Source organism: Crassostrea angulata, chromosome 3, assembly GCF_025612915.1.
Source record: "Crassostrea angulata isolate pt1a10 chromosome 3, ASM2561291v2, whole genome shotgun sequence".
Lineage (NCBI taxonomy): Eukaryota > Metazoa > Mollusca > Bivalvia > Ostreida > Ostreidae > Magallana > Magallana angulata.
This window is the reverse complement of record NC_069113.1, coordinates 27,585,391-27,607,749: the sequence shown is the minus strand read 5'-3', so window position 1 is coordinate 27,607,749 and position 22,359 is coordinate 27,585,391. Positions and strand designations below refer to the sequence as shown.

Sequence of the window (22,359 nt, the reverse complement as noted above, 5' to 3'; positions counted from 1 at the left end):
TTTTTACAGATGATAAATCTAGCGATTTGCTGGTGGACCTATGTCAAAAGAATGTCTGGCGTCACTTCCGGTCGTCACTGGAAGCAAATTTAAAAAATGACAAATTTCAACTTTTTTCAATCAGATAATAGTGACCTTTTTACTGATTCAGAATATGTAATTTGTTTTAAAATCGATCAAGGCGTTCTCGAGAAATTAAGCATCAAAGTTCTGAAGCGAAAGTCCGAGTAACTCAATCGATAGAGTCGTGGACATGGCCCAGGTGACCTGGGTTCAAGCCCCGAGTGCCGCAAATTTTTTTCACTTTTTTTTTCGCTTAGATTTACGATTTTATCTTTGAATTGATGAGTTTTATCTTATTTTTTCAAAAATCAGAACGATCTAGTTCCCTATTATTATTATTTTTTTCCTTTTTTATCTTACAAAATTTGTGCACACTAGTTCTCGGAAATAGTTCGGTCGATTTTTATGAAACTTTCAGATCTGATAATAATTGATCTGAACCTTATTGGAAATTTTTTATATTGATGACGTCATTTCCGTTTCTGATATATTGACGATATAGTGATTTTTTGAGGGTCTGCTTGTCCTTTGAACTTCTCCTAAACGGTAACAGATGTTCAGTTCAAATATTCAGTTGAAGATATGTCTAAAGGCAATCATAAATGTCTGGCTCAAAGAGCCTCAAAGCTCGCCTGGACCCGAAAATAGAGATTTAAAAAAAGTCATGATTTTTTGTGGTTTTCTTTGTTTATCTCTTTTATTAATAATATTTTGTTATATCTTGTATAGCAAAAAAGTTTATATTTATATGAGCTTTCGTTTAGTACCAAGAAAACGGGGCTGACCCTAAAATTAGGGACCCAGATGGGTCTAAAGTCTTTTGTAGCTCTTTACTGAGAGGTATTTTGTTATAAATCATGGAAGCAAAATTGTTTATCTTACTGTTATGTACCCATACAATATAATGATTTTCTTTGTTGCTTAATTAGGGATTTGTAGGGGTCAGAAGTGCAAAACTTTGATCATCTATATCTGGTTAAGGAAAGTTATTTTTACAAGCAGTATAGAAAAAATTATGTTTATAATGACGTACTCAACAATATTCAACTCTCAAAATTTCGATTACGGGTCGGCCCCTAAAACTTTCTTTCTCAGATATCTCAAGAACGATAACGAATTTGTAAACACTTATTGAGCAAAATGTGTGTAGTTTTAACTGACTTTTCATTAAATACCAAAAAAGGGACTGGCCTGTAAAATTAGGGACTAAATAGGGGTATAAAGTCCTTTAGTTATATGTCTTTACTAAGGGTTATTTTGTAATAGGTTATAGAACCAAAAATGTTTATCGTACTGTTTTGTACCAATACAATATAATGATTTTCTCATGTATTAGATAATTTGGTCTTTTTATGGGTCAAGAGTTTTAAATTTTGATCACCTATATTTTTACCTATACCTGGTAAAAGAAAAATATTTTTACAGCAGAATAGAAGAGACGATGTTCAAAATGATTTACTAAATAATATTCAACCTTTCAAATTTCGTTAAACGGCTACAATAAGGAGATGAGGGGTCGGCTCCAAAAATTTTCTTCCTCAGTTATATCAAGAACGATAAAGAATTTGTAAACTATAGGGGCCTGAGGTAAAAAAGTTTAAGCTTTTCTATCTCAATTGGAAGAAATACAAGTATTAAATAAGCAACGTAAGAGAACACATACAAACGATGAAAAAAAGGATTATTACTCTACTCCTTTTTCAAGATCATGTTTTGTTGTCGAAAATCAAAGTCAATGACATCATATCACCTTCTAAAAATCAAACGGAAGACCTCCTCGTTGCTAGCAACGAGATCGTGTCCAGTTATTATTATTTTCTTCCTCTGACTTTATTAGTGGTTATATCTCAGAAACTATTCAACTGCTTTCCACGAAATTTCCAGAACTTGTTTGGTATTGTAAATACTCAAGGATATTAAACTTTGAGCTTATGGCGTCACTTACGGTTTCAGATATTGACGATTTTGCAAATTTTAAGGGTCATTTTGTCCACGCATCTCCTCCAAAACTAGACGATATAGAAGCTTGAAATTTTCAGAGTTTGTAGATGAATGTCTGTAGATGTACCCACATGCTTCCAATTATGAAAATTGCTTAAGGTCTCGAAGCTCACCTACCTCAAAATCATCACCAACTTTTTTCACGAAATTTTCACACATTTTCTGTAATATCTTTTGACGTATAAATATTTTGTTTAGACACGTAATGCAAAAGTTGTTTGAAATTTCATGGGCTTTTATTTGATATCAAGAAAAAGGGCATGGCTCCTAAAGTTAGGGGCCAAGAGGGCTCTAAATTCTTCTTACAATAACTCTTTACCAAACAATAATTTGTTATCAATTGTAGAAGCAAAAATGTCTATTGTAGAGCTGCTTATCTATACAGTACCTTACTTAAGTCATATCTTACGTAAATAGGGGTTTCAAAGGGGTCAGAAGTTCAGATCAGGGGTCAGATTGCTCAAAATAATATTCTATTCAATATATTTTCTTAAATATTTTTTGTCGATGGCCCCATTAAGGAGTTTACGGGTCGGCCCCTAAAACGCATTTGTTCAGATATCTCGAAAACGGTTAACAATTCGTGAACACTTGTTGAACAAAATATGTTCATATTTGCAAGACCTTTCAGTTGATATCAGGAAAAAGGGGCTGGTCCCTAAAGTTAGGGGCAAAGAGTGATCTAAGGTCTTCTTACAATAACTCCTTACTGAAAAATAATTTGTTATTAATTATAGAAGCAAAAATGTTCATTGTACAGCTGTTTACCTATACGGTACCATATCTAGGTCTTCGATTATGTAATTAGGGGTTTTAAGGGGCCAGAAGTTCAAAACTTTGATCATTAATGTCTGAAAAAGGAGAAATAGTTTGAAAAGCAATGTAGAACAAAAGTTGCTCAGAATAATGTTCTAAACAATATGAACAATATTTAAAGGTCGGCCCCTTAACCACACTTGTCAGATGTCTCAGAAACGGTTAACAATTTGTGAACACTTCCTGAGCGATAATTTGATATCAATGATTCAGCGAAAACAAAGAACTTTTAAAGCTGAATCTAACGCTGAAATCCGTTTTTAAATCGGACGATGCACTACATAGATATACAGATATATCACCAACTTAAACTTTTCTCCGCAATTCAATTTCTCTTTCTCTCTTTCTCTCTCTCTCTCTCTCTCTCTCTCTCTCTCTCTCTCTCATATTTGAAAAGGCGATGAAAATAATCAGATTACTGCGATCTGATCTGAATTTTGGCATTAACAAACTGTGCAAACGCTATTCAGTTCAATGATACTGATTACTACATGACTCCAAACAATACACACATATAAAAAGAAAATTTTATACATTTAAAGATGATAAAAAATGTGTTAATTTGTACATTGAAAAAAAACAAACAAAAAATAATTGAAGAAAAATAGAATGAGAGATCTCTCTCTCTCTCTGTTTTACTTTATGTTGCTCCTATTTTTTTTTTTTGGCTGTAATTTTGGAATTGTATTGTTTCATAATGTGAATATTTTAAATACATCTATATTGATGAAATAGTTTTGAGCAATACTGTTTACCAATATAGTACGTATCCATTATAAACTTTTTATAATCTTTAAATGTATTAATTTGTATTTTAGGTTTGTGGTTTGTTTAGAAACATGTAGTTATCAAGATCATTGAACTGAATAATAGTTGCAGTGTTTGGGAAAGGCAAACATCAGATTTGACCGTACAGTCCATGATTTAGGATCAGCAAGAGGTAAACATCTTCACAATGAATGAAAAGTTTTCCTGCTTATAATCGTCAACATGTTGTATTGATATTGTTATAAAAATTTGCATATTATCAAACAATGTAAAACGTATGTGAAACGTTGGGGCGAGACTAACATGCGAATCGAGTAGCATTGTTTGGTCAGAAATATTTTTTCCGAATTGTTACTATTATTTCTAACAGACGGCCTCTAGGCGAAATGACCTGATTATTTTAATCATCTTTTCCATTTCAGAGAGAGAGAGAGAGAGAGAGAGAGAGAGAGAGAGAGAGAGAGAGAGAGAGAGAGAGAGAGAGAGAGAAAGATGAAAACTTGTGTATTTTGATGAACAGATAAATAGGAAGGAGAGAGAAAGAGAAAGAAAGAGATTGAGAAACAGAGACAAGACAGAGAGAGAGAGAGAGAGAGAGAGAGAGAGAGAGAGAGAGAGAGAGAGAGAGAGAGAGACAGACAGAGACAGACAGAGACAGAGAGAGGGTATTTTGATGAACAGATAGATAAGAGAGAGAGAGAAACAGAGAGAGAGAAACAGACAGACTGACAGACAGACAAAGAGAAAAACAGAAAGAGAGACATGGAAACATTTGTATTTTGATGAACAGAGAGAGAGAGAGAGAGGGGGGGGGACAGACAGACAGACAAAGAGAAAAACAGAGAAAGAGAGATATGAAAACGTGTATTTTGATGAACAGATAGATAAGGAGAGAAAAAGAAATGGAGAGAGAAACAGACAGACAGACAAAGAGAAAGACAGAGCAGCGAAATGATAATGATATGCAGATATATAAATGACAGAGTGGCAACACCACCATTAGCGTGTTTTGTTAATGAAAAATGTTACGGGACCAACCTTACTTTGAGAACTACATTTATGTTGATATACAATCGTTTTACCGGTAACGAATATCTGCCAGTATCGAATAATTTTTAGAAAAATTATTGGTGAAAAACGAATATAATGTTTTAAAAAATCAAAGCTAGGTAATTATAATACAGAAATAAATATTCTATCAGTGTATGGAGTTGTTTGACATTTGCACGATTATTTACCGTATTATTTACAAATTAAAAAGGTGACCCAGATATGAACTGCCGGAAGTTCAAGGCAGAAAAAACGAAAGTGTTCAAACAATTAAACCTAACTATGAAAATTAGTTTGTTATTGAACCCTTTTTAGTGGATAATTAGAAATTGTAATCCATTTAATGAGATTATGCATCATATCAAATAATAATTGAGCTTTGAATGAAATTACGACTTCAGATAGATGTTACATTAAAGTTTTCAAATTCAGAGAATTTAAAACTATCTATACTTCTCTGAATTTTAAAACTTTAATGTAACAGGTTATTATTTCTGAATGTTAATTCAGCACAACTTAATTTGTCTATTTTTAGCATTTTAGAGTTACAATTTTTATTCCAAAATCATTTAAATTTTACTAATTTTAAATGCTTTGCGTTTTTCTCACTGTTTAAAGTTATACTTTATTTCTTAATCGAGGGAAATTTATTGGTAGCGTTTTACTTTTTAATTGTATAACCATGGCATCTAAACAATTTGACACTTTTCTGGAAATTACTTAGTTACGACAGATTGTCGGAAAATAAGTTAATTTGTTAAATAAACTGACAAATTCCTCGTCCAGGCAAACCTTTGAAGATAAATTCTTTGTGTTATCAGAGCGACACTTTAGCGACTCGCGAAGATTATTCTATTTTCATTACGTCAGAAAATAATTTACTTGTTTCGGCTTTACTTAATCTTCTCTTTGTTTACATACGTACATCAAAATTCATCTAATTGACTTTATCACCTTTTTGGCCTTTAGTAGTCAGTGTCAGCTCGTAGAAGAAATTCTGTGAAATTAGCCCGCTAGCATTTAAATCAAGTATCCTGATTGGTCAATGAGAGCAATTCCAAATTAAGCCGGATGGTGAGTGAAATTTATTAATTCACTTTCCATCCGACGCTTAAAGAACAAAGAACTTGTTTTAATTTTACGGAATTGTTTCACTTTTCCATTAGCAACCAGTAGAAAGCCGAGTGACATCCTACCAAGCTATTCCCCAACTAATCATATTCACACGATATAAACATGATAAAGGGTGTGTGAAATAGAACCACATGTAGTTTTCCTAGTGTCGGTTCATTGCGACAGAAGTATTATTTGGCTGGATATATTGATAGATATACGGGCAAAACAAAGGCAAATGGCATCTACTTATCATTAATTACTATTATAAAGTGTTTTCATGAATATTCAAAATCATAAAGTAACGCAAAATGAAAACGGTACGATAAAAATAACGATCATATTAGTTGATTAAATAATATATTTCCACAAATATTTTTCCTTCTTCATTAATAAGTCTATTGACATGTACTTCTAGTGCATTTTTGAAATTAATCCGCCCCAAAATATCCGGTCAGAAGTGATAGAGGACACTTGATTCGATACTGGAAAACGAAAACTATCTCCGTAATTCATCCTTCATATTTTCGGAAGTTTGATGCTACATTTTAGAAGGACAAAGAAACGTGATTTAAACAAAAAATAAAAACATTTGGATAATAATAGTCGCATGCACGACGAAACCGCATACTGGTTCGTTACCGGTAAAACAACTGTATTGATCTTAAACCAAAAGTATGTTGTTTTTATGAAAAACGTGCATAGGTTTTAGTGGTTATTGAAATAAAAAAAAAATTAATAAAAAGATTAATATATAGCAAATATATAGGCCAGCTATTATTTATATCTCTGAAATATGCAAGGGAGGTTGTAAAAAATGAATGTGGTCATTCCATTACTATTTTGAAAGTAAAATGAAACAAAGCAGAATAGTATGGAAACGATTGAATGAGTTACCGCAATGGGAATTTATGGCAATACTATTTTTAGCACATTAGTTGCAGCTGCTGCTGCTGTTCCTCGCTAGGTGTCGCGTTACACACGAAACATCTAACATCCTGTGCAGGTTTGTGATGCGGTAAAGGTGCAGTGAGGAGAAGTATAAAAGTTTGAGGAATATTTACATCATTTCACTGCCCAAAGTCTGATGAATTAGTGACAGGGAAACTGCAGACGGCATCATGTCGGATAGCGCAGACAGCGGCGGCTCAGAGCAGGATGATTTCTCGTTCTTACGAACGGTAAACTTATTTTTTTTTCCACACCATCAGTCAGGGTTCACACATGATTTGGCAGAAGTGTTTTGGCAAGTGTGTGCGATATAAGATTTAGCTGTAGCCTCTGAGACGTACTGCAGACATACCGTTCTATGAGCTATAGCTTAGTGGTGTCGGTTTTTTTTCGGTGTGTGAAGGTCTATTGATTGGGCACAGAAAACTAATTCTTCATGCAATTATCACGAATGTACGAGCAATGAATAATTAAAATATTTTGTGGTATTGTATGAACAATAATTTCCATTTTGTAGCATCTGAATTTTAAATATTATTATTCAGCAACTGAGTACGTGTATGTGAAATTTAATGCAAATTGACTTAGATCAGAGGAGAAACATGATATCTATATGCCTCTTTCTTAGGCTACAGTACATATATGAAATCATGTGTCAGTCAGAGCAAGGCCATCTCGCCAAGTACCATTTCTCGCCAGTACATTGTGACGTCATTTTATCAACACATAAAATTATATACAAAAAATGACGTCACAATGTACTGGCGAGAAATGGTACTCGGCGAGAACTGGTCGCACGCCAGTACAGTATTTAATAATGTTAAGTATATCATGTCTTTGGTCTGGTCATGTATTTGTTAAACATTCTATAGAAATATATGGTCGAAGGTCCTAAAATCAACAGGGTCCAAATTTTGACGGTGTTCATCTTTTGTTTACATCTTGTTTGTTTTCGCAGGAACAAGATTTTGTATGAATATGATACTATGATAGACTGGCAATCAACTGGCCCAGTATTTATTAAAATGCACTTCAAACGATAAGAAATTAATTTTTGAATTTTTCCTAACAAAAAATAGCAAATTTTGTTAATCCACCATTACCCTGAATTTAGATCATCGTTATACAAAAATGTAAACACTATGATGAACCCCATGATGTATCGTCTGCAAGGACCAAAGATTCATTAATGTAAAACAGTTAAGTAATGTTGTGAGGATAAATTTAACTGACATGACAATGTAGAGCAATCGTCGAATTTAGGACCCAGTAATGGCGGCACCCGTAATTTTGTTGATGAATTTACACTTTGTATCAAATATCAAAATGTAAAAAGGTTAATCGACTTATGTCAACACAGCAAGCTATGATTGATATTCATGATAAATGTCTTAGCCAGAAACTTTGTGGAGAAAATCCTTTATATTAAAGAGTAGATATTATATTCATGAGTATTTTTCAAAAGTACATATCAAATTGGTTATTTAAGATTGAACGTTTCAGTTAATCGTACAAAAATAAATATGGTTTAAACACATGGAGGCGTTTATATTTGTGCACATGGCACATGAATTATCAAAGTGTATTTATTTAAGCATTGAATCATTATTTTTTGAAAGATAAAGTCTCATAACTGCAGCGGTGTGTGCATACAAATTGAGTAACGCGCACTAGCACGTTATGAAAATTGTATGCACACACCGCTGCAGTTATGAGACTATATCTTTCAAAAAATAATGATTTAATGCTTATATTTACATTTTTTTAACTTCTTGTCTTGTCTGCAAATGTGATTTATACGTCAAAATTTCTGTTTTATCCAAAGGGTAAGTTCAAATTAATGGAAGAGCCACTGTAACAGCCACAAGCGTGAACTTTGATTCTCGCTTGTGACATTGCATTTTACAGTGTTTAACATTTGTGACGTCATAATAAAACTAGCCATTCTAACCTTTGAATACCCTGTGTGTGTTAGAGTCTTATAACTGCAGTATCTTTCACACACTTTACATGCAAAAAATATTTGGAATGTAAATATAGAAAATTGAACGTCGCAGATTTCCAATGCAAAGATAAGGGGAAATATACACGAATGTAAATATAGTACAATGATTAAGGAAAGTATTGCATAAAAACTGCAGGTTTGTGAATTGAAAATATTTACAAAAAGACCACCTGACCTCTTTATTTTTTATTTTCCCTGACCCAATATCAAAATCACTGGCCTGCCTTAACTGGATTTTTGGCAACTGGATATTTGTGAACACTGGTCATGATGAATCACCATACATTTCTTATCTTTATCATGCCCCCTTGCCCCCTTTTGAAGAAGGGAGTGCATATTGCTTTGCTGCTGTCCGTCTGTTGGTTGGTGACGGTTGGACAGTCCACCAACAGTTTCTGTTCAATTTATTCGCAGAGGATGCACTATTGAAATAAAATTTAGTATGCAGGTTTATGGTAATAACATCTAGGTCTAGTTTGATTTGGGGTAGGATCGAGCATTTTTCGACAGAGGTATGCCCCATGGACATAGAAAAATTCCTATTATTTGCAGTTTTCGTTCATTTTCTTCACAGAGGATACCATATTGAAATGAAATTTGGAATACAGATATATCATATTTTAAAATGTCTTGATCAAATTTTATTTTGGGTACGATCGAGCAATTGTATAGTATCCAATGATAATAGATGTAATAATTGAAAAAAAACCCACCATTCTCTAGAGAATACAAAAAGGGGTAATGTGAATGCATGTGTAACCAATTAACGGTCCTTAGGTGACCTGTGATGTGTAATCAATACCATATGCTTCTGAGTTATGATATTGTAATACAGTTTTATGGAGAGACTGAATTAAGTCTATCTTAGAACTTAATTTATTACATGTGTGCAATAATATGCAGTTGATATCACCAGTGTAAAAAACAACAACTTTATACAGTGTATAATCAATCAGAGCATTTGACAACACATTCATGAAATGATGTTGCTGGTTTATTTGTAATACCTTAAAGGGTAGTGATTTAAAAGGGTTTGACAGACACAAAAGGATTGAGTTTAAAGATGAGTTGAGGAACATTAATGTCAGATGATATGAGGAACAGCTATCAGCAGTTCAAATAATTATTTCCTGATTCAAACAAAAAAGAAGAAATCCCTCCAAAATTGACAGAAAAATAAATTAAGCAAAATGAATGTAATCTGAGTTCTCTTTGTACTGTGTCTAAAGATGATTCCTAATGAAATAACCTTTGAAAGTGAACTAAGATTTGCTTCTTACGTAAAAACTATATGAGGCATTCTAAAGTTTGGGGTTATCTTCTGCCTCCCAATCACCAACATAAAAAAAAGAAACTACAGTAAAACTTGTTTCGTACGAACACGGATATAGCGAATTCTTGGATATATCGAAGTTTTTTAGTCCCTGATAATATTCTTAACAAATCTTTGCAAAATTTTATGGTTATAGCAAATTCAGATATAACAAATTAACAGATATAGCGAACTGATTTTGAGCCCGTAGAGGTGAATAATAATAAAATTTAACACTTTTCTAACGAATTGCGATTACAGTTTAAAAGTTTGCACTGTAGTACAATTAAACATAATAATTTGAATGAATTTATTTTCATATAAATTTTCAATTCACTAACCGATTATTAAAAGTATAAAAGTAATGCATTTTTACTTTGAGCCTCATTTAGCAAAAATTATAAACTTGTAAAAGAAAACATGAATATAGTGAATACGCTATAGTTATTACAAATTCGTTTTACAGATATAACAAATTTTGGATATAACAAAGTAAATCCACTGGTCCCTAGGCCTTCACTATAACAGAGTTTTACTGTATTTACTTAATTGATACTATAAACACTCAAAAAGAAAAAGAAAAATTACATGTACAAGTGTATACAAGAACATTCTCGATTGATTTTGTGCCCAAGCACAAGGTTACTCTCATCATTATGAAATCCATGTTATAAAGTCTGAAAAATGACCTGGAGCTACATTTTAAGCAACCAACAGCAGAAAAAAGCTACACCAAAATTTGCTAAAACCATAAATTGAATTCTTGGATTTTGTTGTAACTTAAAAGCATGTTGTGGAGGATTTGGTAGATAATATAAGTTGCTTTATATCAACATTAAATTGATTCAGCTATGACTACAAGCAGTGAAGGGGAGGGATAAATTGAGCCCTCAACAAACCAATCTATATAGGTTTCAGTGTGCCAAAAGGTGTATATTTTTGGCGTCCCACATTTTTATAATTAATTAATCTAATCATGCTTGACAGCCATTATCCTGATATTTTACCATCATATGAAGTGCAATCATTGATCAGAGAACTGAAAACTTCACTTCATGCAGTCTGAGGCTAGTGTCTTTGGCTGGTCACTATTGGAGTGTAGTAATAATATTTAGGTTATTTTGTTGCGAATTACCGGTAGTCTGGGGAGTTTCGTATTTTTGTGATCATGGCAAGTTCAGCCTCTGGTATAATTGAGGTAAGAAATTAATGGTTTTCTTCCAGCTACTGCCGATTTCATGTTGGCATTTATTGACTCACTATGCTAGCCAGGGTTGTCATTGTTCGGTATGTTAGAGAATATGTAGTTTCACTACTTAAATTCATGAGATTTTGGGACAGTTCTATCGATCAATAATGTAGGAATATGATTATAAAAATAATATGTATGTAATTGTTATAGAAATTGTTTTTGTACAATGTACAGTTTCTCTAAAGGAAAATGTTTTTAAGTAGCATGTACATGTAAATGTAGTTTTAAAAAAACCCTGTATTCAAAATGACTAACACTCCTTTTGATACAGATTCATTTGGACAGTGAACGTTATGAGAAAATTATATCATTTAAATATGATGGTTATGTTACAGTAATCACAGTAATTAATGTCATCTCTACTGCTGCCATATCAGCATTCAGAACCATGCAGTCATTTTTAAACTATGTGAATATATAGACGCTATACTGTATACAGGGAAATATTTGCCAGTTTTATTTTTACACCGTTCACCCGCATTGTTAGTTGGTGAATTTAAAACTGGATGAATTGCAATGTCTCAAATTCTCTCTCTTTAAACAAAACTGTGTCTGGGCAAATTCAAGATAGGGCTAGACTACACAGGGCAAAAATGACCCTAAATACAGTATTTAATTGAGATAATTCAGAAGTGTGCTGTATATGCAATAAATAAAAAAAGCATGGGTAGAAGTATATAACTGATGACATGTTTTGCCATTGTTTTGTAGGAAGACATATTCTGCCTGAGCTGTGTGACGTCCACTAGGGACAGCGATACCACTGAGCGAGTCTGTCTGGCTGCGGAAGGGTTCGGGAGTCGAGTTTGCTTCCTTGAAAACACATCCAGCAAGGTAAGGACACAGTGTCTGCCAGCCTGCCTGCGTGTTCTTTGAGATATTTTGCAAAAAAAAGTTGATGTTCTTCAGAAACAAGCGTTCACCGACAAAACATTTATCTTCAGAAATATATACTCTTTATAGTATTGATCTTTAAAGATAAAAGGATATATGCAGTGTAAGAAATCAAGAATCTTTCAATGAGTTACAATAACATATGATACATGTATTTGATTGGGAAAGGGGTTGGGGTTGGGGTTGGGGTTGGGTTGGGATGGGGTTGGGGTTGGGATTGACACCTTCAGATACAAGCCTAAACTTGAGAGGATATACAGGGCACTGAAAATTGGCAAGCAATCAGGTTGCACAATGATATAACTCAGTCATACATGTATCTTTGTGTGCAAACTGGATTTTGATGCATTATTTGAGTGAGTCATCAATTAAAAAAAAAAATCTACTAAGCAGCATTTTTAAACCTAATGCTTGCTAAAAATTTAAGGCTTTAGGTTTTGAGACAATATATACCGGTAGAACCAAATCTTCTGGTAGCTTTTGTCAATGAGCTGAAAATTGTTTGTGGTATTTATAGGCTATGGAAAACGTCAGGATGCATTTTTTCTTACATTGGAACTCTATTTTGCTCAATATATTCTGAAATTTATAGATATAAGTATACAGAAGTTCATGCCAGACAATGCATGTGATGTTGATATAGGTGGGTGTATTTTGATTATGAGGTATGCTAATTGATAAAGCTCTTGGAATTTGACAGTTTTGTAGGCTAGGAAATCAAAAGAGAAAAACAAATTACATAACATCATTAACACATATGCATCACCATTGAAGTGTTGATCAGAAACAATAAATTCTGAGCACCAGTGGCTGGTTTAGATTTCATGGAGAGAGAAAAAATAACATGGTTGAATTCCTTTACTGTTTGTTACTAGAATGGAACATTGTCCAGCTGCTGAAGCAATACCTTCAGACAAAAGTATAAGGGGAATTTGAATACTGTTATCATTATGTACGAATAGGATCATTTGTATACCAAATGATATTGTTTTATAAGAATTGTTAAGTTGCTTTTAATTGACATCTGTTGTAAGAACATTTGTAGACATTCATCAAATGCATCTTTGCTTTATGTCCATAGAATTTTTTTTTTTAAAATTGGTATTGTAATTTGTTAATTAATATATATCTCCTTGGTCATTTTGATCTAAGAAGAAAAACAATTGAAAAACTGAAAACCAAATGTAATATACCAAATAAACCATATAATTAAAATTTTCATTTGGGCCTTCAGATTATGTTAGTTTAAGGTAGATCATGGGGAATTTTATGTCGAAATAAATTGTAGAAAATTCATTATTGGTGAATATGTTGCACTGTAAATTTGTTTACCACATAAAGCCACATATGGATAAAAGAGAAAACCACCATCATAGCAGAAATGGTATTTTCTCTCAAGTAATATTTTTTTTTAGATTTATTTTGGGATCTTTTGGGATGATAGGATGAGTTCTCCTGGAATTTGTTTTCATTGAGTGTGAGAGAATTCTCCTGCCATTGACTTGTCACACATTGGTAGTCAGTGTTTTCCTGAGGAGCAGACATTTATGATGAGAGCCTGCTACAGCTAGCATTAGTGTGTGATGTGTGTGGAGAGATGATCAGCTGTTTGTCATTACAGCAGACAGTTTACATGCCAGATTATTCTATACTGCACACAAGATTATCAGTTGCTCCTGTGCCAGCCTCATCAGTATTAAGTACAAATGTACATAAAGCAGAACTTTTAGCAGTGCAGACATACGCAGCTAATCCTTCTAGTATAACCATAATAATACGTACACTGTTGCTAGATCACTGTAAAGGAATCTTAAAATCTTGAGTCTAAATTCATCATAAAATAGAACAAGTAAATGTCTTGTTATATTTTTGTTTGAAACCGAGGCAAGTGCTGGGTTGCATGAGGGTTGTGTATGTAATAGAGCTAAACATGTGCCCCTCTGTGAATTATGAGGATGATTGAGCTTTATGATAAGATATAACACCATATGCTAGAGCAGACCTCTGCTTGTTGAAGCATTGATCAATCATCTGCCAGAAAGTCAGACTCAATGTCAAACTGGAGACTGATTGTTTGAGCATTATCTGGATTAATGTGCTCACATAAAATACAATATAATATATCAAAGAGATGTGCAACAGTTCAAAGAATCGTATTTACTTTTTTAGCTCACCTGAGCTGTAAGCTCAAAGTGAGCTTTTCTGATCACTTTTTGTACAGCGTCTGTCCTTCTGTAGACTTTTCACATTTTCGACTTCTTCTTCAGAACCACTGGGCCAATTTCAACTAAACTTGGCACAAAGCATCATTGGGTAAAGGGGATTCAAATTTGTTAAAATAAAGGGCCACACTCTCTTTCAAGGGGAGATCATTAGGATTTATTGAAAATTTGTTGATATTTTTTTTAAAAATCTTCCTCTCAGAAACTATTTGGCCAGAAAAGCTGAAACTTGTGTGGAAGTATTCTCAGATAGTTTAGATTCAAGTTTGTACAAATCATGGTCCCCAGGGGTAAGGTGGGGCCACAATGGGGGGGTCAAAAATTTACATAGGAATATAAATAGAAAAAATTTAAATAATCTTTTTCTAAAACCATTTTCCCAGAAAAGCTGTACATTTACTGAAAGCAACCTCAGATAAGGTAGATTTAAATTCTTTCAAATCAAAATCTTGAGGAGTAGGGTGGGGCCTTATTGGGATTCCAATTTTACAAAGGAAAATATTTTTGTTATTCACAAAATATGAAATGTTATGATATATGGTTTTACTTACATGCAAGCATTTTGACATATTGCTGATTCTTTCCAAATTGTTTAGACTTTGGCCCCTGGACGATTCTTGGGCCTCACAAGGGGTTCAGAGTTTGATGTAGGTTTAATTCCTTTATATATCCTTTATGTAAACAATTGTTTAGGATCTTTTTGAGAACTGCAATGCTCAACAGGTGTGATATGACTATAAAATCATCCTTTTAGAAAAGGGACTTGATTAAAAACATAAGAATATCCATGGTTAAAAAAAGTGGTCTTTTACATATACAGGATCTACATGTATTATACTTCATTGCCACGATAGTTTGATTTATGACTCTCTTAAGCTCATTTTATCATACCTATTGTTGCTCAGTTGAGCGATGTGGCCCATGGGCCTCTTGTTTATTTGTTTGTACCAGCTTTAAAGCAGAAGCATTTGATGTCCATATTGATTTATGAACTGCAATACAAAAGCTAAAGATTGTAAACTTCCTTTCTAAAAAATCCCATAGAGCAGGCTTCTAGCCAGACTGTAAAGCAATCAATGGGTGTATGATTATATGTTGTATTAAATCCATTCTAGTGAGGTGTATTTGTCTGACATCTAAATTTATTGGAGCTGGGAAATGGTGTTCAATAATCTGTAAATACCTGCTTGTCAATATGCCACACATGGTTAGAGCGGAACACAGCTGTTTATGCATCTGCGAGATACATACAGCCTACTCCAGATATATTGAAATTCAGGGGACCATGCAAATTATTTCAATATATCCGTAATTCAATATAAGCGAAATTGACGGACGTGAAGCTGCCATTTTTGAAAGTTCAATCCCGATGTAAGCATAGAAAACCAAACCTGAACAAATTATTTGGTCCTTGAAAGTTTGATTGAAATTATATCCATAAGTTTTGTAAGTTTCATTTTGTTACTATCCTAAACCTCATCATAATCCCAGTCGCATTCTTTCACGTTTTAGAGAAAAATCACCAGACTCAAACACTTCAAATACTGCTGAACGCTGCTTGTATATCATCGTAAGTGTACTCGCGATAATCTCAAAATCCTTAGCTATTTCAAATTTAGGCTATGTCCTTTTATCAATAGCCATAACTAGTTCGTATTTAGTGCTTGAAGATAAGGTTTTTCTTTTCCGTGGGGTTTCCATATTACATTTAGCCTCAATACATCTGTATACATAAATTTTACTTTTTTAAAGAAGTATAAAAACACACGATGAGAACTTATCAATTCACACCTTTGTATATCAACCTGTCAGTCTGGCATAATTACTGTCACCAACCGTGACGACACCAGGGAGTACTTCAATATAACCGTTATAAAAACAACTAATTATCACCTATGGGGACCGATCAGTGGCTTCAATATAAGCGATATTACAAAATAGCCGATTTCATTATATCCGTTGAATCAATGCAAAGAAAATGAGAGGTAAAAACTGGGGATTTATTTCTATTTCAAAATAAGAGGAATTTCAAAATAAGCGATTTCAATATAAGTGGAGTAAGCTGTATCTCAATGTCTAGGGCAACTGTGACCTAGGGGTCTGCAGTGTCACATCACATTGAAAAATTATTCAATATGGTGAGCAGTGAATTAAACACACAATATGAAATACAATGTGAATGCTTTTTATTAATAAAGTGCCCTAACTATACAACTTTACAGAATTATAATTTGGAACTTCTTTTTAGTGCATAGAAAACTTTATTTTTAATTTCCATGTCAAAATAAGACAAATCAATGCAATTTCATTTATAAAGAGGACACACCTTTCTGTTCATATATAATTATGTTAACACAATTACCAGCAAGTATAAGTAGCACAAAAACATTTCCAGTAATCATGCGATACTAATTGAAATTAATTAGTTTTCAAGGATACAAAGTTTTTTTGATAAATGTGCATTATGGAATATGCTATCACTGGTTTGATAAACTTAAGCTTTTATGGAAATTATTATAACTCTGTTGTTTGATTTTGCAGGATGTACCACCGGATATTTCGGTTTGTTCCTTTGTGTTGGAGCAGGCACTTTCGGTCAGAGCTTTGCAGGAAATGGTGTCTTCCTCATCTCCAGAGTCCACTGTATGTCACTTAAAATGAGAATTAAATTAATAGCGAAGTGTTAAATGAATTGAATCATGCTAATTTTGATAATAATATTTATTGTATAGATGTACTCTTCTACTTTTACTGCTGTAGGCTGCTCAGTCGGGTCACAGAACATTACTGTATGGACACGCAATTCTCCTCCGTCATCTTCACAGCAATATGGTCAGTTCCACTAGTATCTAGGATTCCTTAAGTAACAAAATCACTAAGTGTTGTATAGTAATAGATTAATATCAGCGGGATTGTGGTTTCAGTACAGCAGTTCTATACTGTATGCTTTTCTTTACAGTATTTATCCTGTCTGTCCACAAGTTCATCTAATGACAAACTAGCATTTGATGTGGGCCTGAAAGAAAAAGCACAAGGTAATGTTGGCATATGTACAAAAATATTGATGATTTTATGTAGGTGTTTGAGATTAAAAACCCTTTTCAAAGATGTTTATTTTTTATGCCCCCCTTCGAAGAAGGGGGGAGCATATTGCTTTGCTGCTGTCGGTCGGTCTGTCGGTCAGCCCATCAACAGTTTCGTTCATTTCTTCGCAAAGGATGTACATATTGAAATGAAATTTAGTATGCAGGTTCATCATGATAATATCTAGGTCAAGCTCGATTTTAGGTACAATCTAGCAATTTAGTTATACGCCTTGGAATTGGAAAATTTCAATTATTTGCAGTTTCCGTTCATTTTCTTTAAATAGGATGCACATTGGAATACAGGTTTATCATAATAATATCTAGGTCAAGTTTAATTTCCGGTACGATCAAGCATTTTTGACAGAGTTGTGTGCCTTGGACTTAGAAAAATTTCAATTATTTGTAGTTTCCTTTCATTTTCTTTGCAGATGTTTCGAAGGAAGTTGTTTTACAAACATCTCTTGTTTAAACATGCTTTGCAGTAACCACAGCTTACTTTATATTGGCATTTGTTTGATATTTTCTAGGTGAGTCTTGCTGGTGGACCATTCATCCAGCCTCCAAACAGCGGTCAGAGGGCGAAAAGGTCAGGGTTGGAGATGACCTGATTTTGGTCAGTGTTTCTTCAGAAAGATACTTGGTAAGTGAAAAAATCTGTGGTAAAGAGCTAACATGGTGTTTCTTGATAATATCAAGACTGAATGATAACCATTGATGTATTTATACCCCCGCAAACGAAGTTTAGGGGGGGGTATATTGGTTTCACCCTGTCCATCCGTCTGCCTGTCTGTCTGTCCGTATGTCTGTAAAGATACTTGGTAAGTGAAAAAATCTGTGGTAAAGAGCTAACATGGTGTTTCTTGATAATATCAAGACTGAATGATAACCATTGATGTATTTATACCCCTGCAAACGAAGTTTAGGGGGGGTATATTGGTTTCACCCTGTCCATCCGTCTGCCTGTCTGTCTGTCCGTATGTCTGTAAATTTTTTCCCCCCTATAGAATTTTTGTCTACTGCATGGAACAGTCTGAAAATTTGTACATATGTTGAACACCATCTGAAGATGTGCACCTGCAATTTTTTTTAAGATCAGACAAGATTTAATGATTTTATTACAGTCATCATTTTCCATATTCTATATATTGTACACTGATGTTCAAAAGTAAAGGAGGTAATCCTTACAGATTTTATTAATTAATTAATAATAAATACCCGGTACTCGTAAATATATTAATATAAATACATACAGATGGAGTTTTTTGTCTTTATTTCTTAAAGTATTTTTTTAAGTATTTTTTTAAGTATTCTATCAACTGACAATGCAAACTTTTTGTTTGTCAATGATAAATTTTTAGGAGCTAATAAGAACATCCAAGACAAGTGTGGCTGAATTCATTTGTCTCAAAGGGGCCATTATCTGAGCCAATGGTTTAGATGGAGCATGTGTTTAGGGAAAATTGATAATCTTTAAAATGGGCAGTAGTTTTTGGGTTATTTTAATATATTTTCATATAAACCAAAAGTTTCTATCATTATAAAGAAAAAAATTATATCATTATTAATAAAGAATTGGACTATTTTTAGAAGCTGTTTACATTTATTAGTCAAGTAAATTGATGAAGTGATTCTATAGAGCATTACTGTAAATGAAATTTAAAATTATTGATATGATTGTAGTGCTTGGCAATTTCAACTACAGTAAAATTGTGTGTAATATTAGATTTTCCTTTTTACATCTTTTTACAGAGTATGCTAATTATGATAATGTTTTAGGAGTTTATCCAATTTAACAATCTCATCAAAGAAAATCATAGTCCTATGGGATCAATTTTTTGACATGGAGTTGCATTGTACCATAGGAGAAAGAGAAGAAAATTTGAAACAACTAATTGCATCTGTCAAGACTCCAATTAGAAACATATTCAAGGTTTTATCAACAATTTTTCAATTCATTTCATTTATTCTCTCAAAACCATGTAAACGGTACAAGAGGTACATTATAAATATACAACATATATACAAAGTCTAAAGGCTTATTTTGCATATGGAGAACAGATCTCAAAAATTTTTGTAATGAAAATACATAGTTTTTTTTAAAAATAAAGAATTGTTATTCATTAGTAAACTATTGAATTTCATTATATTTGGTTGGACGTAATATTTTCTTGCTATAAAGTCTTTTCTTATTGAAGCTAATGTATTGCATTCTAACAGATAATGAAATTCGTCCCCAATTTGGTTATTTTTACAAAGATTGCAGATTCCGCAGAAGAGCATTGCTTGGCTATTCTTATTTACTGCGGGGGAGGGGGGGGGGTTATTGTTACTTTTTGGATTTTCTTTAACAACAAATAAATAACAAAATATTACATTTGAATTTATACTGAAGTTCTGACTATTTTGATTTTTTTTGTTTTTTTGTTTTTAAATATTATATATTGTATTCAATAAATTACATAACAAGCGAGGCAACATCTCTGCAGAGACCTCAGGTATATCATCACCTGGGGTTCCAGGGGCCCCCTGGATCAGATAAGTTATAGTTTTATACATACAGTTTTATGTAGACTAAGTCTTATATCAACATTCAATATGGATTTGCAAGTAAATGCATAAATACATATATATATATTTTAAATGTGTAAACAATAAATCTACAAAATTAGTTAGTAGCTAGGGGACTCGGAATAAAGTGTCCATAGAGACCCCTAACAGTTATGCTCCAAAGCCTGGGTCACCCTTGGATTATTACAGCTTTCATACATTGTATTCATAATATGGAAATATACGAAGCAATAGTACTTTTATATGATAAATATCAATAATATATATATATCGTATACTTATAGAAAATATACTTTTTTCCGCCCTGTGTGATATAAACAGAAAATTCGCCTACCCGTGTGATATAAATCTTATATCACACCCCTCTCTGGCAATCTTTGGATGTTATATCACACCCCTTTTTGTTAATCATCGGCTATTATGACGTAGAGTTCGGTATGCATCGTTCAATTCCGATCTCTGAGTATGACGTCAAAAATTTACGTCGACGTCAACCTGGTATACAAACAGCTGGCGCAAAATTTCATGGAAGTTTATCAGAGATGGAATATATAAACACAGAGCGATTTGTTAACAATAATCATTCATCACATGATGTTTTTTATTGTTTCTTTAATATTTTCTATAAGTATGTGATATAAAAATCATAACATGGCAATTTTTATATCGCATCCTATATTAGCCCTCGGTTGCTTTATATCAGCCCGAGAGCCGTCAGGCTCTCAGGCTGATATACCGCGACCGAGGCCTAATATAGGATGCGATATAAAAATTGCTATGTAATAAACTATATATATTCAGTCTGAGTTATGTCATTAAATTCATGTACATATAAAGAAAAATATAATGCCCAAAATAAGTTAGTAGGGGACTCAAAATAAAGTGTCCATAGAGACCCCTACTAGTTTTGCTCCATAGGCCTGGTCACCCTTGGATTATTACTGTTTTTCACACAGTGTATTCAGAATTTTGAAATCATATGATACGCTTTTAGAGGATTTTGTTGTAAGGAAGAACTGAGTAAGAGCATTTAAAAAAAACAAAGAATACCATTATATGATTTATTTTTGCTTATTACTCTACATTTAATTTTATATTTATACATCTTATATGCAAAAAAGGATATAACGTTGTTTAAAAAAAAAGTATTCTCATTACAATATGCTGGAATACCAGCAACAACAATTTTCCAAGACACGTTTACATTTAAAACCTCAGAATTTTTTTCCATAATGGTTGAAATATATAACAATCAAAAATAAGATGTTTAACATCTTCTTCTAAATTACAATTAATACAATTTTTGTCTAAATCTGTTTTCCATTTGCTTACATATGTGTTACATGTTATAAGTTTATGCAATAGTTTATAATTAAATTCTGACACGTTTTTATCAAAAATTTTCTTTATTTTTTCTGTATATATATTTTCCCACACATAAGTGTCATCGAGTAAAAAAGTATTTGCCCACACACTTTCCATTATAGTTTTTTTTTTAGTTTTGTTGTAGTAAGATACGTACTTTAGAAGAAGCTTGACTTTTGCTCTTCAATTGACTTAGTATGACCTTGAAAATTAAATACAAATTTTAAATGCCTTCGTTTTGCTGAATCTCGTAGGTTTGTTTTTGAAGCATATTTTTGAAGGGTAAAAATTAAATACAAATTTTAAATGCCTTCGTTTTGCTGAATCTCGTAGGTTTGTTTTTGAAGCATATTTTTGAAGGGTACTTTTGACAGTGATGTACACAAACAGATAGTTGTTTGTAGTTTTAAGCGTGTTCTTAATTTCCTCTAATGTTATAAATCCATTTGTATTAACATCATTTACAAATATTAGTCCACTCTTAGCCCATGCTGAAAAAAACAGAGGTTTTCCTTTATAAGTTATGTTTTTATTAAACCATATACACTACAACCAACGCGGATCCCGTATTTTCCTGTGACACAGTGATGGTGTTTTAATCCTTTCCGTGATACACCGTCGTGGTATTGTCATCGCGGTGATCGCGGGGGCACGATTTTACACCGTAACAGGTGTGTTATCTTTGTCATTAATTGAACCGAGAAGTAGAAAAAAGCGCTATTTTAATTATTGTTAGAATTTAGATTAGATTATTAGAAGAAGAATTCATTATTTTCTTTGAATTGTTTTTAACACAAACTTCTATAAAACTATTGCTGCATGTATTTTGTTAATATTGTATAAGAGTCCTAAACATAGCAATGTATTACGCAAATCATGCATATACTCGAAAA

General features: G+C 32.9%; 1 protein-coding gene across 10 annotated transcripts in view; it reads left to right on the top strand.

Annotated features, from left to right (window-relative positions):
* Window positions 1–6,777: 6,777 nt before the first annotated feature.
* The window catches only part of LOC128177261 (ryanodine receptor-like), a 140,548-nt gene continuing 124,966 nt past the window's right edge, over window positions 6,778–22,359 (top strand). For 9 of the 10 annotated variants that reach the window (XM_052843916.1, XM_052843911.1, XM_052843915.1 and 6 more), the window contains exons 1-6: window positions 6,784–6,992; window positions 12,043–12,165; window positions 16,989–17,090; window positions 17,208–17,279; window positions 17,407–17,482; window positions 18,061–18,173. In XM_052843916.1, coding sequence (XP_052699876.1) covers window positions 6,933–6,992; window positions 12,043–12,165; window positions 16,989–17,090; window positions 17,208–17,279; window positions 17,407–17,482; window positions 18,061–18,173 — 546 coding nt within the window. In that variant the 5' untranslated portion in view covers window positions 6,784–6,932. Of the gene's footprint in view, window positions 6,993–12,042; window positions 12,166–16,988; window positions 17,091–17,207; window positions 17,280–17,406; window positions 17,483–18,060; window positions 18,174–22,359 lie in introns of all 10 variants that reach the window. The other variant, XR_008242821.1, reaches the window with a different exon arrangement.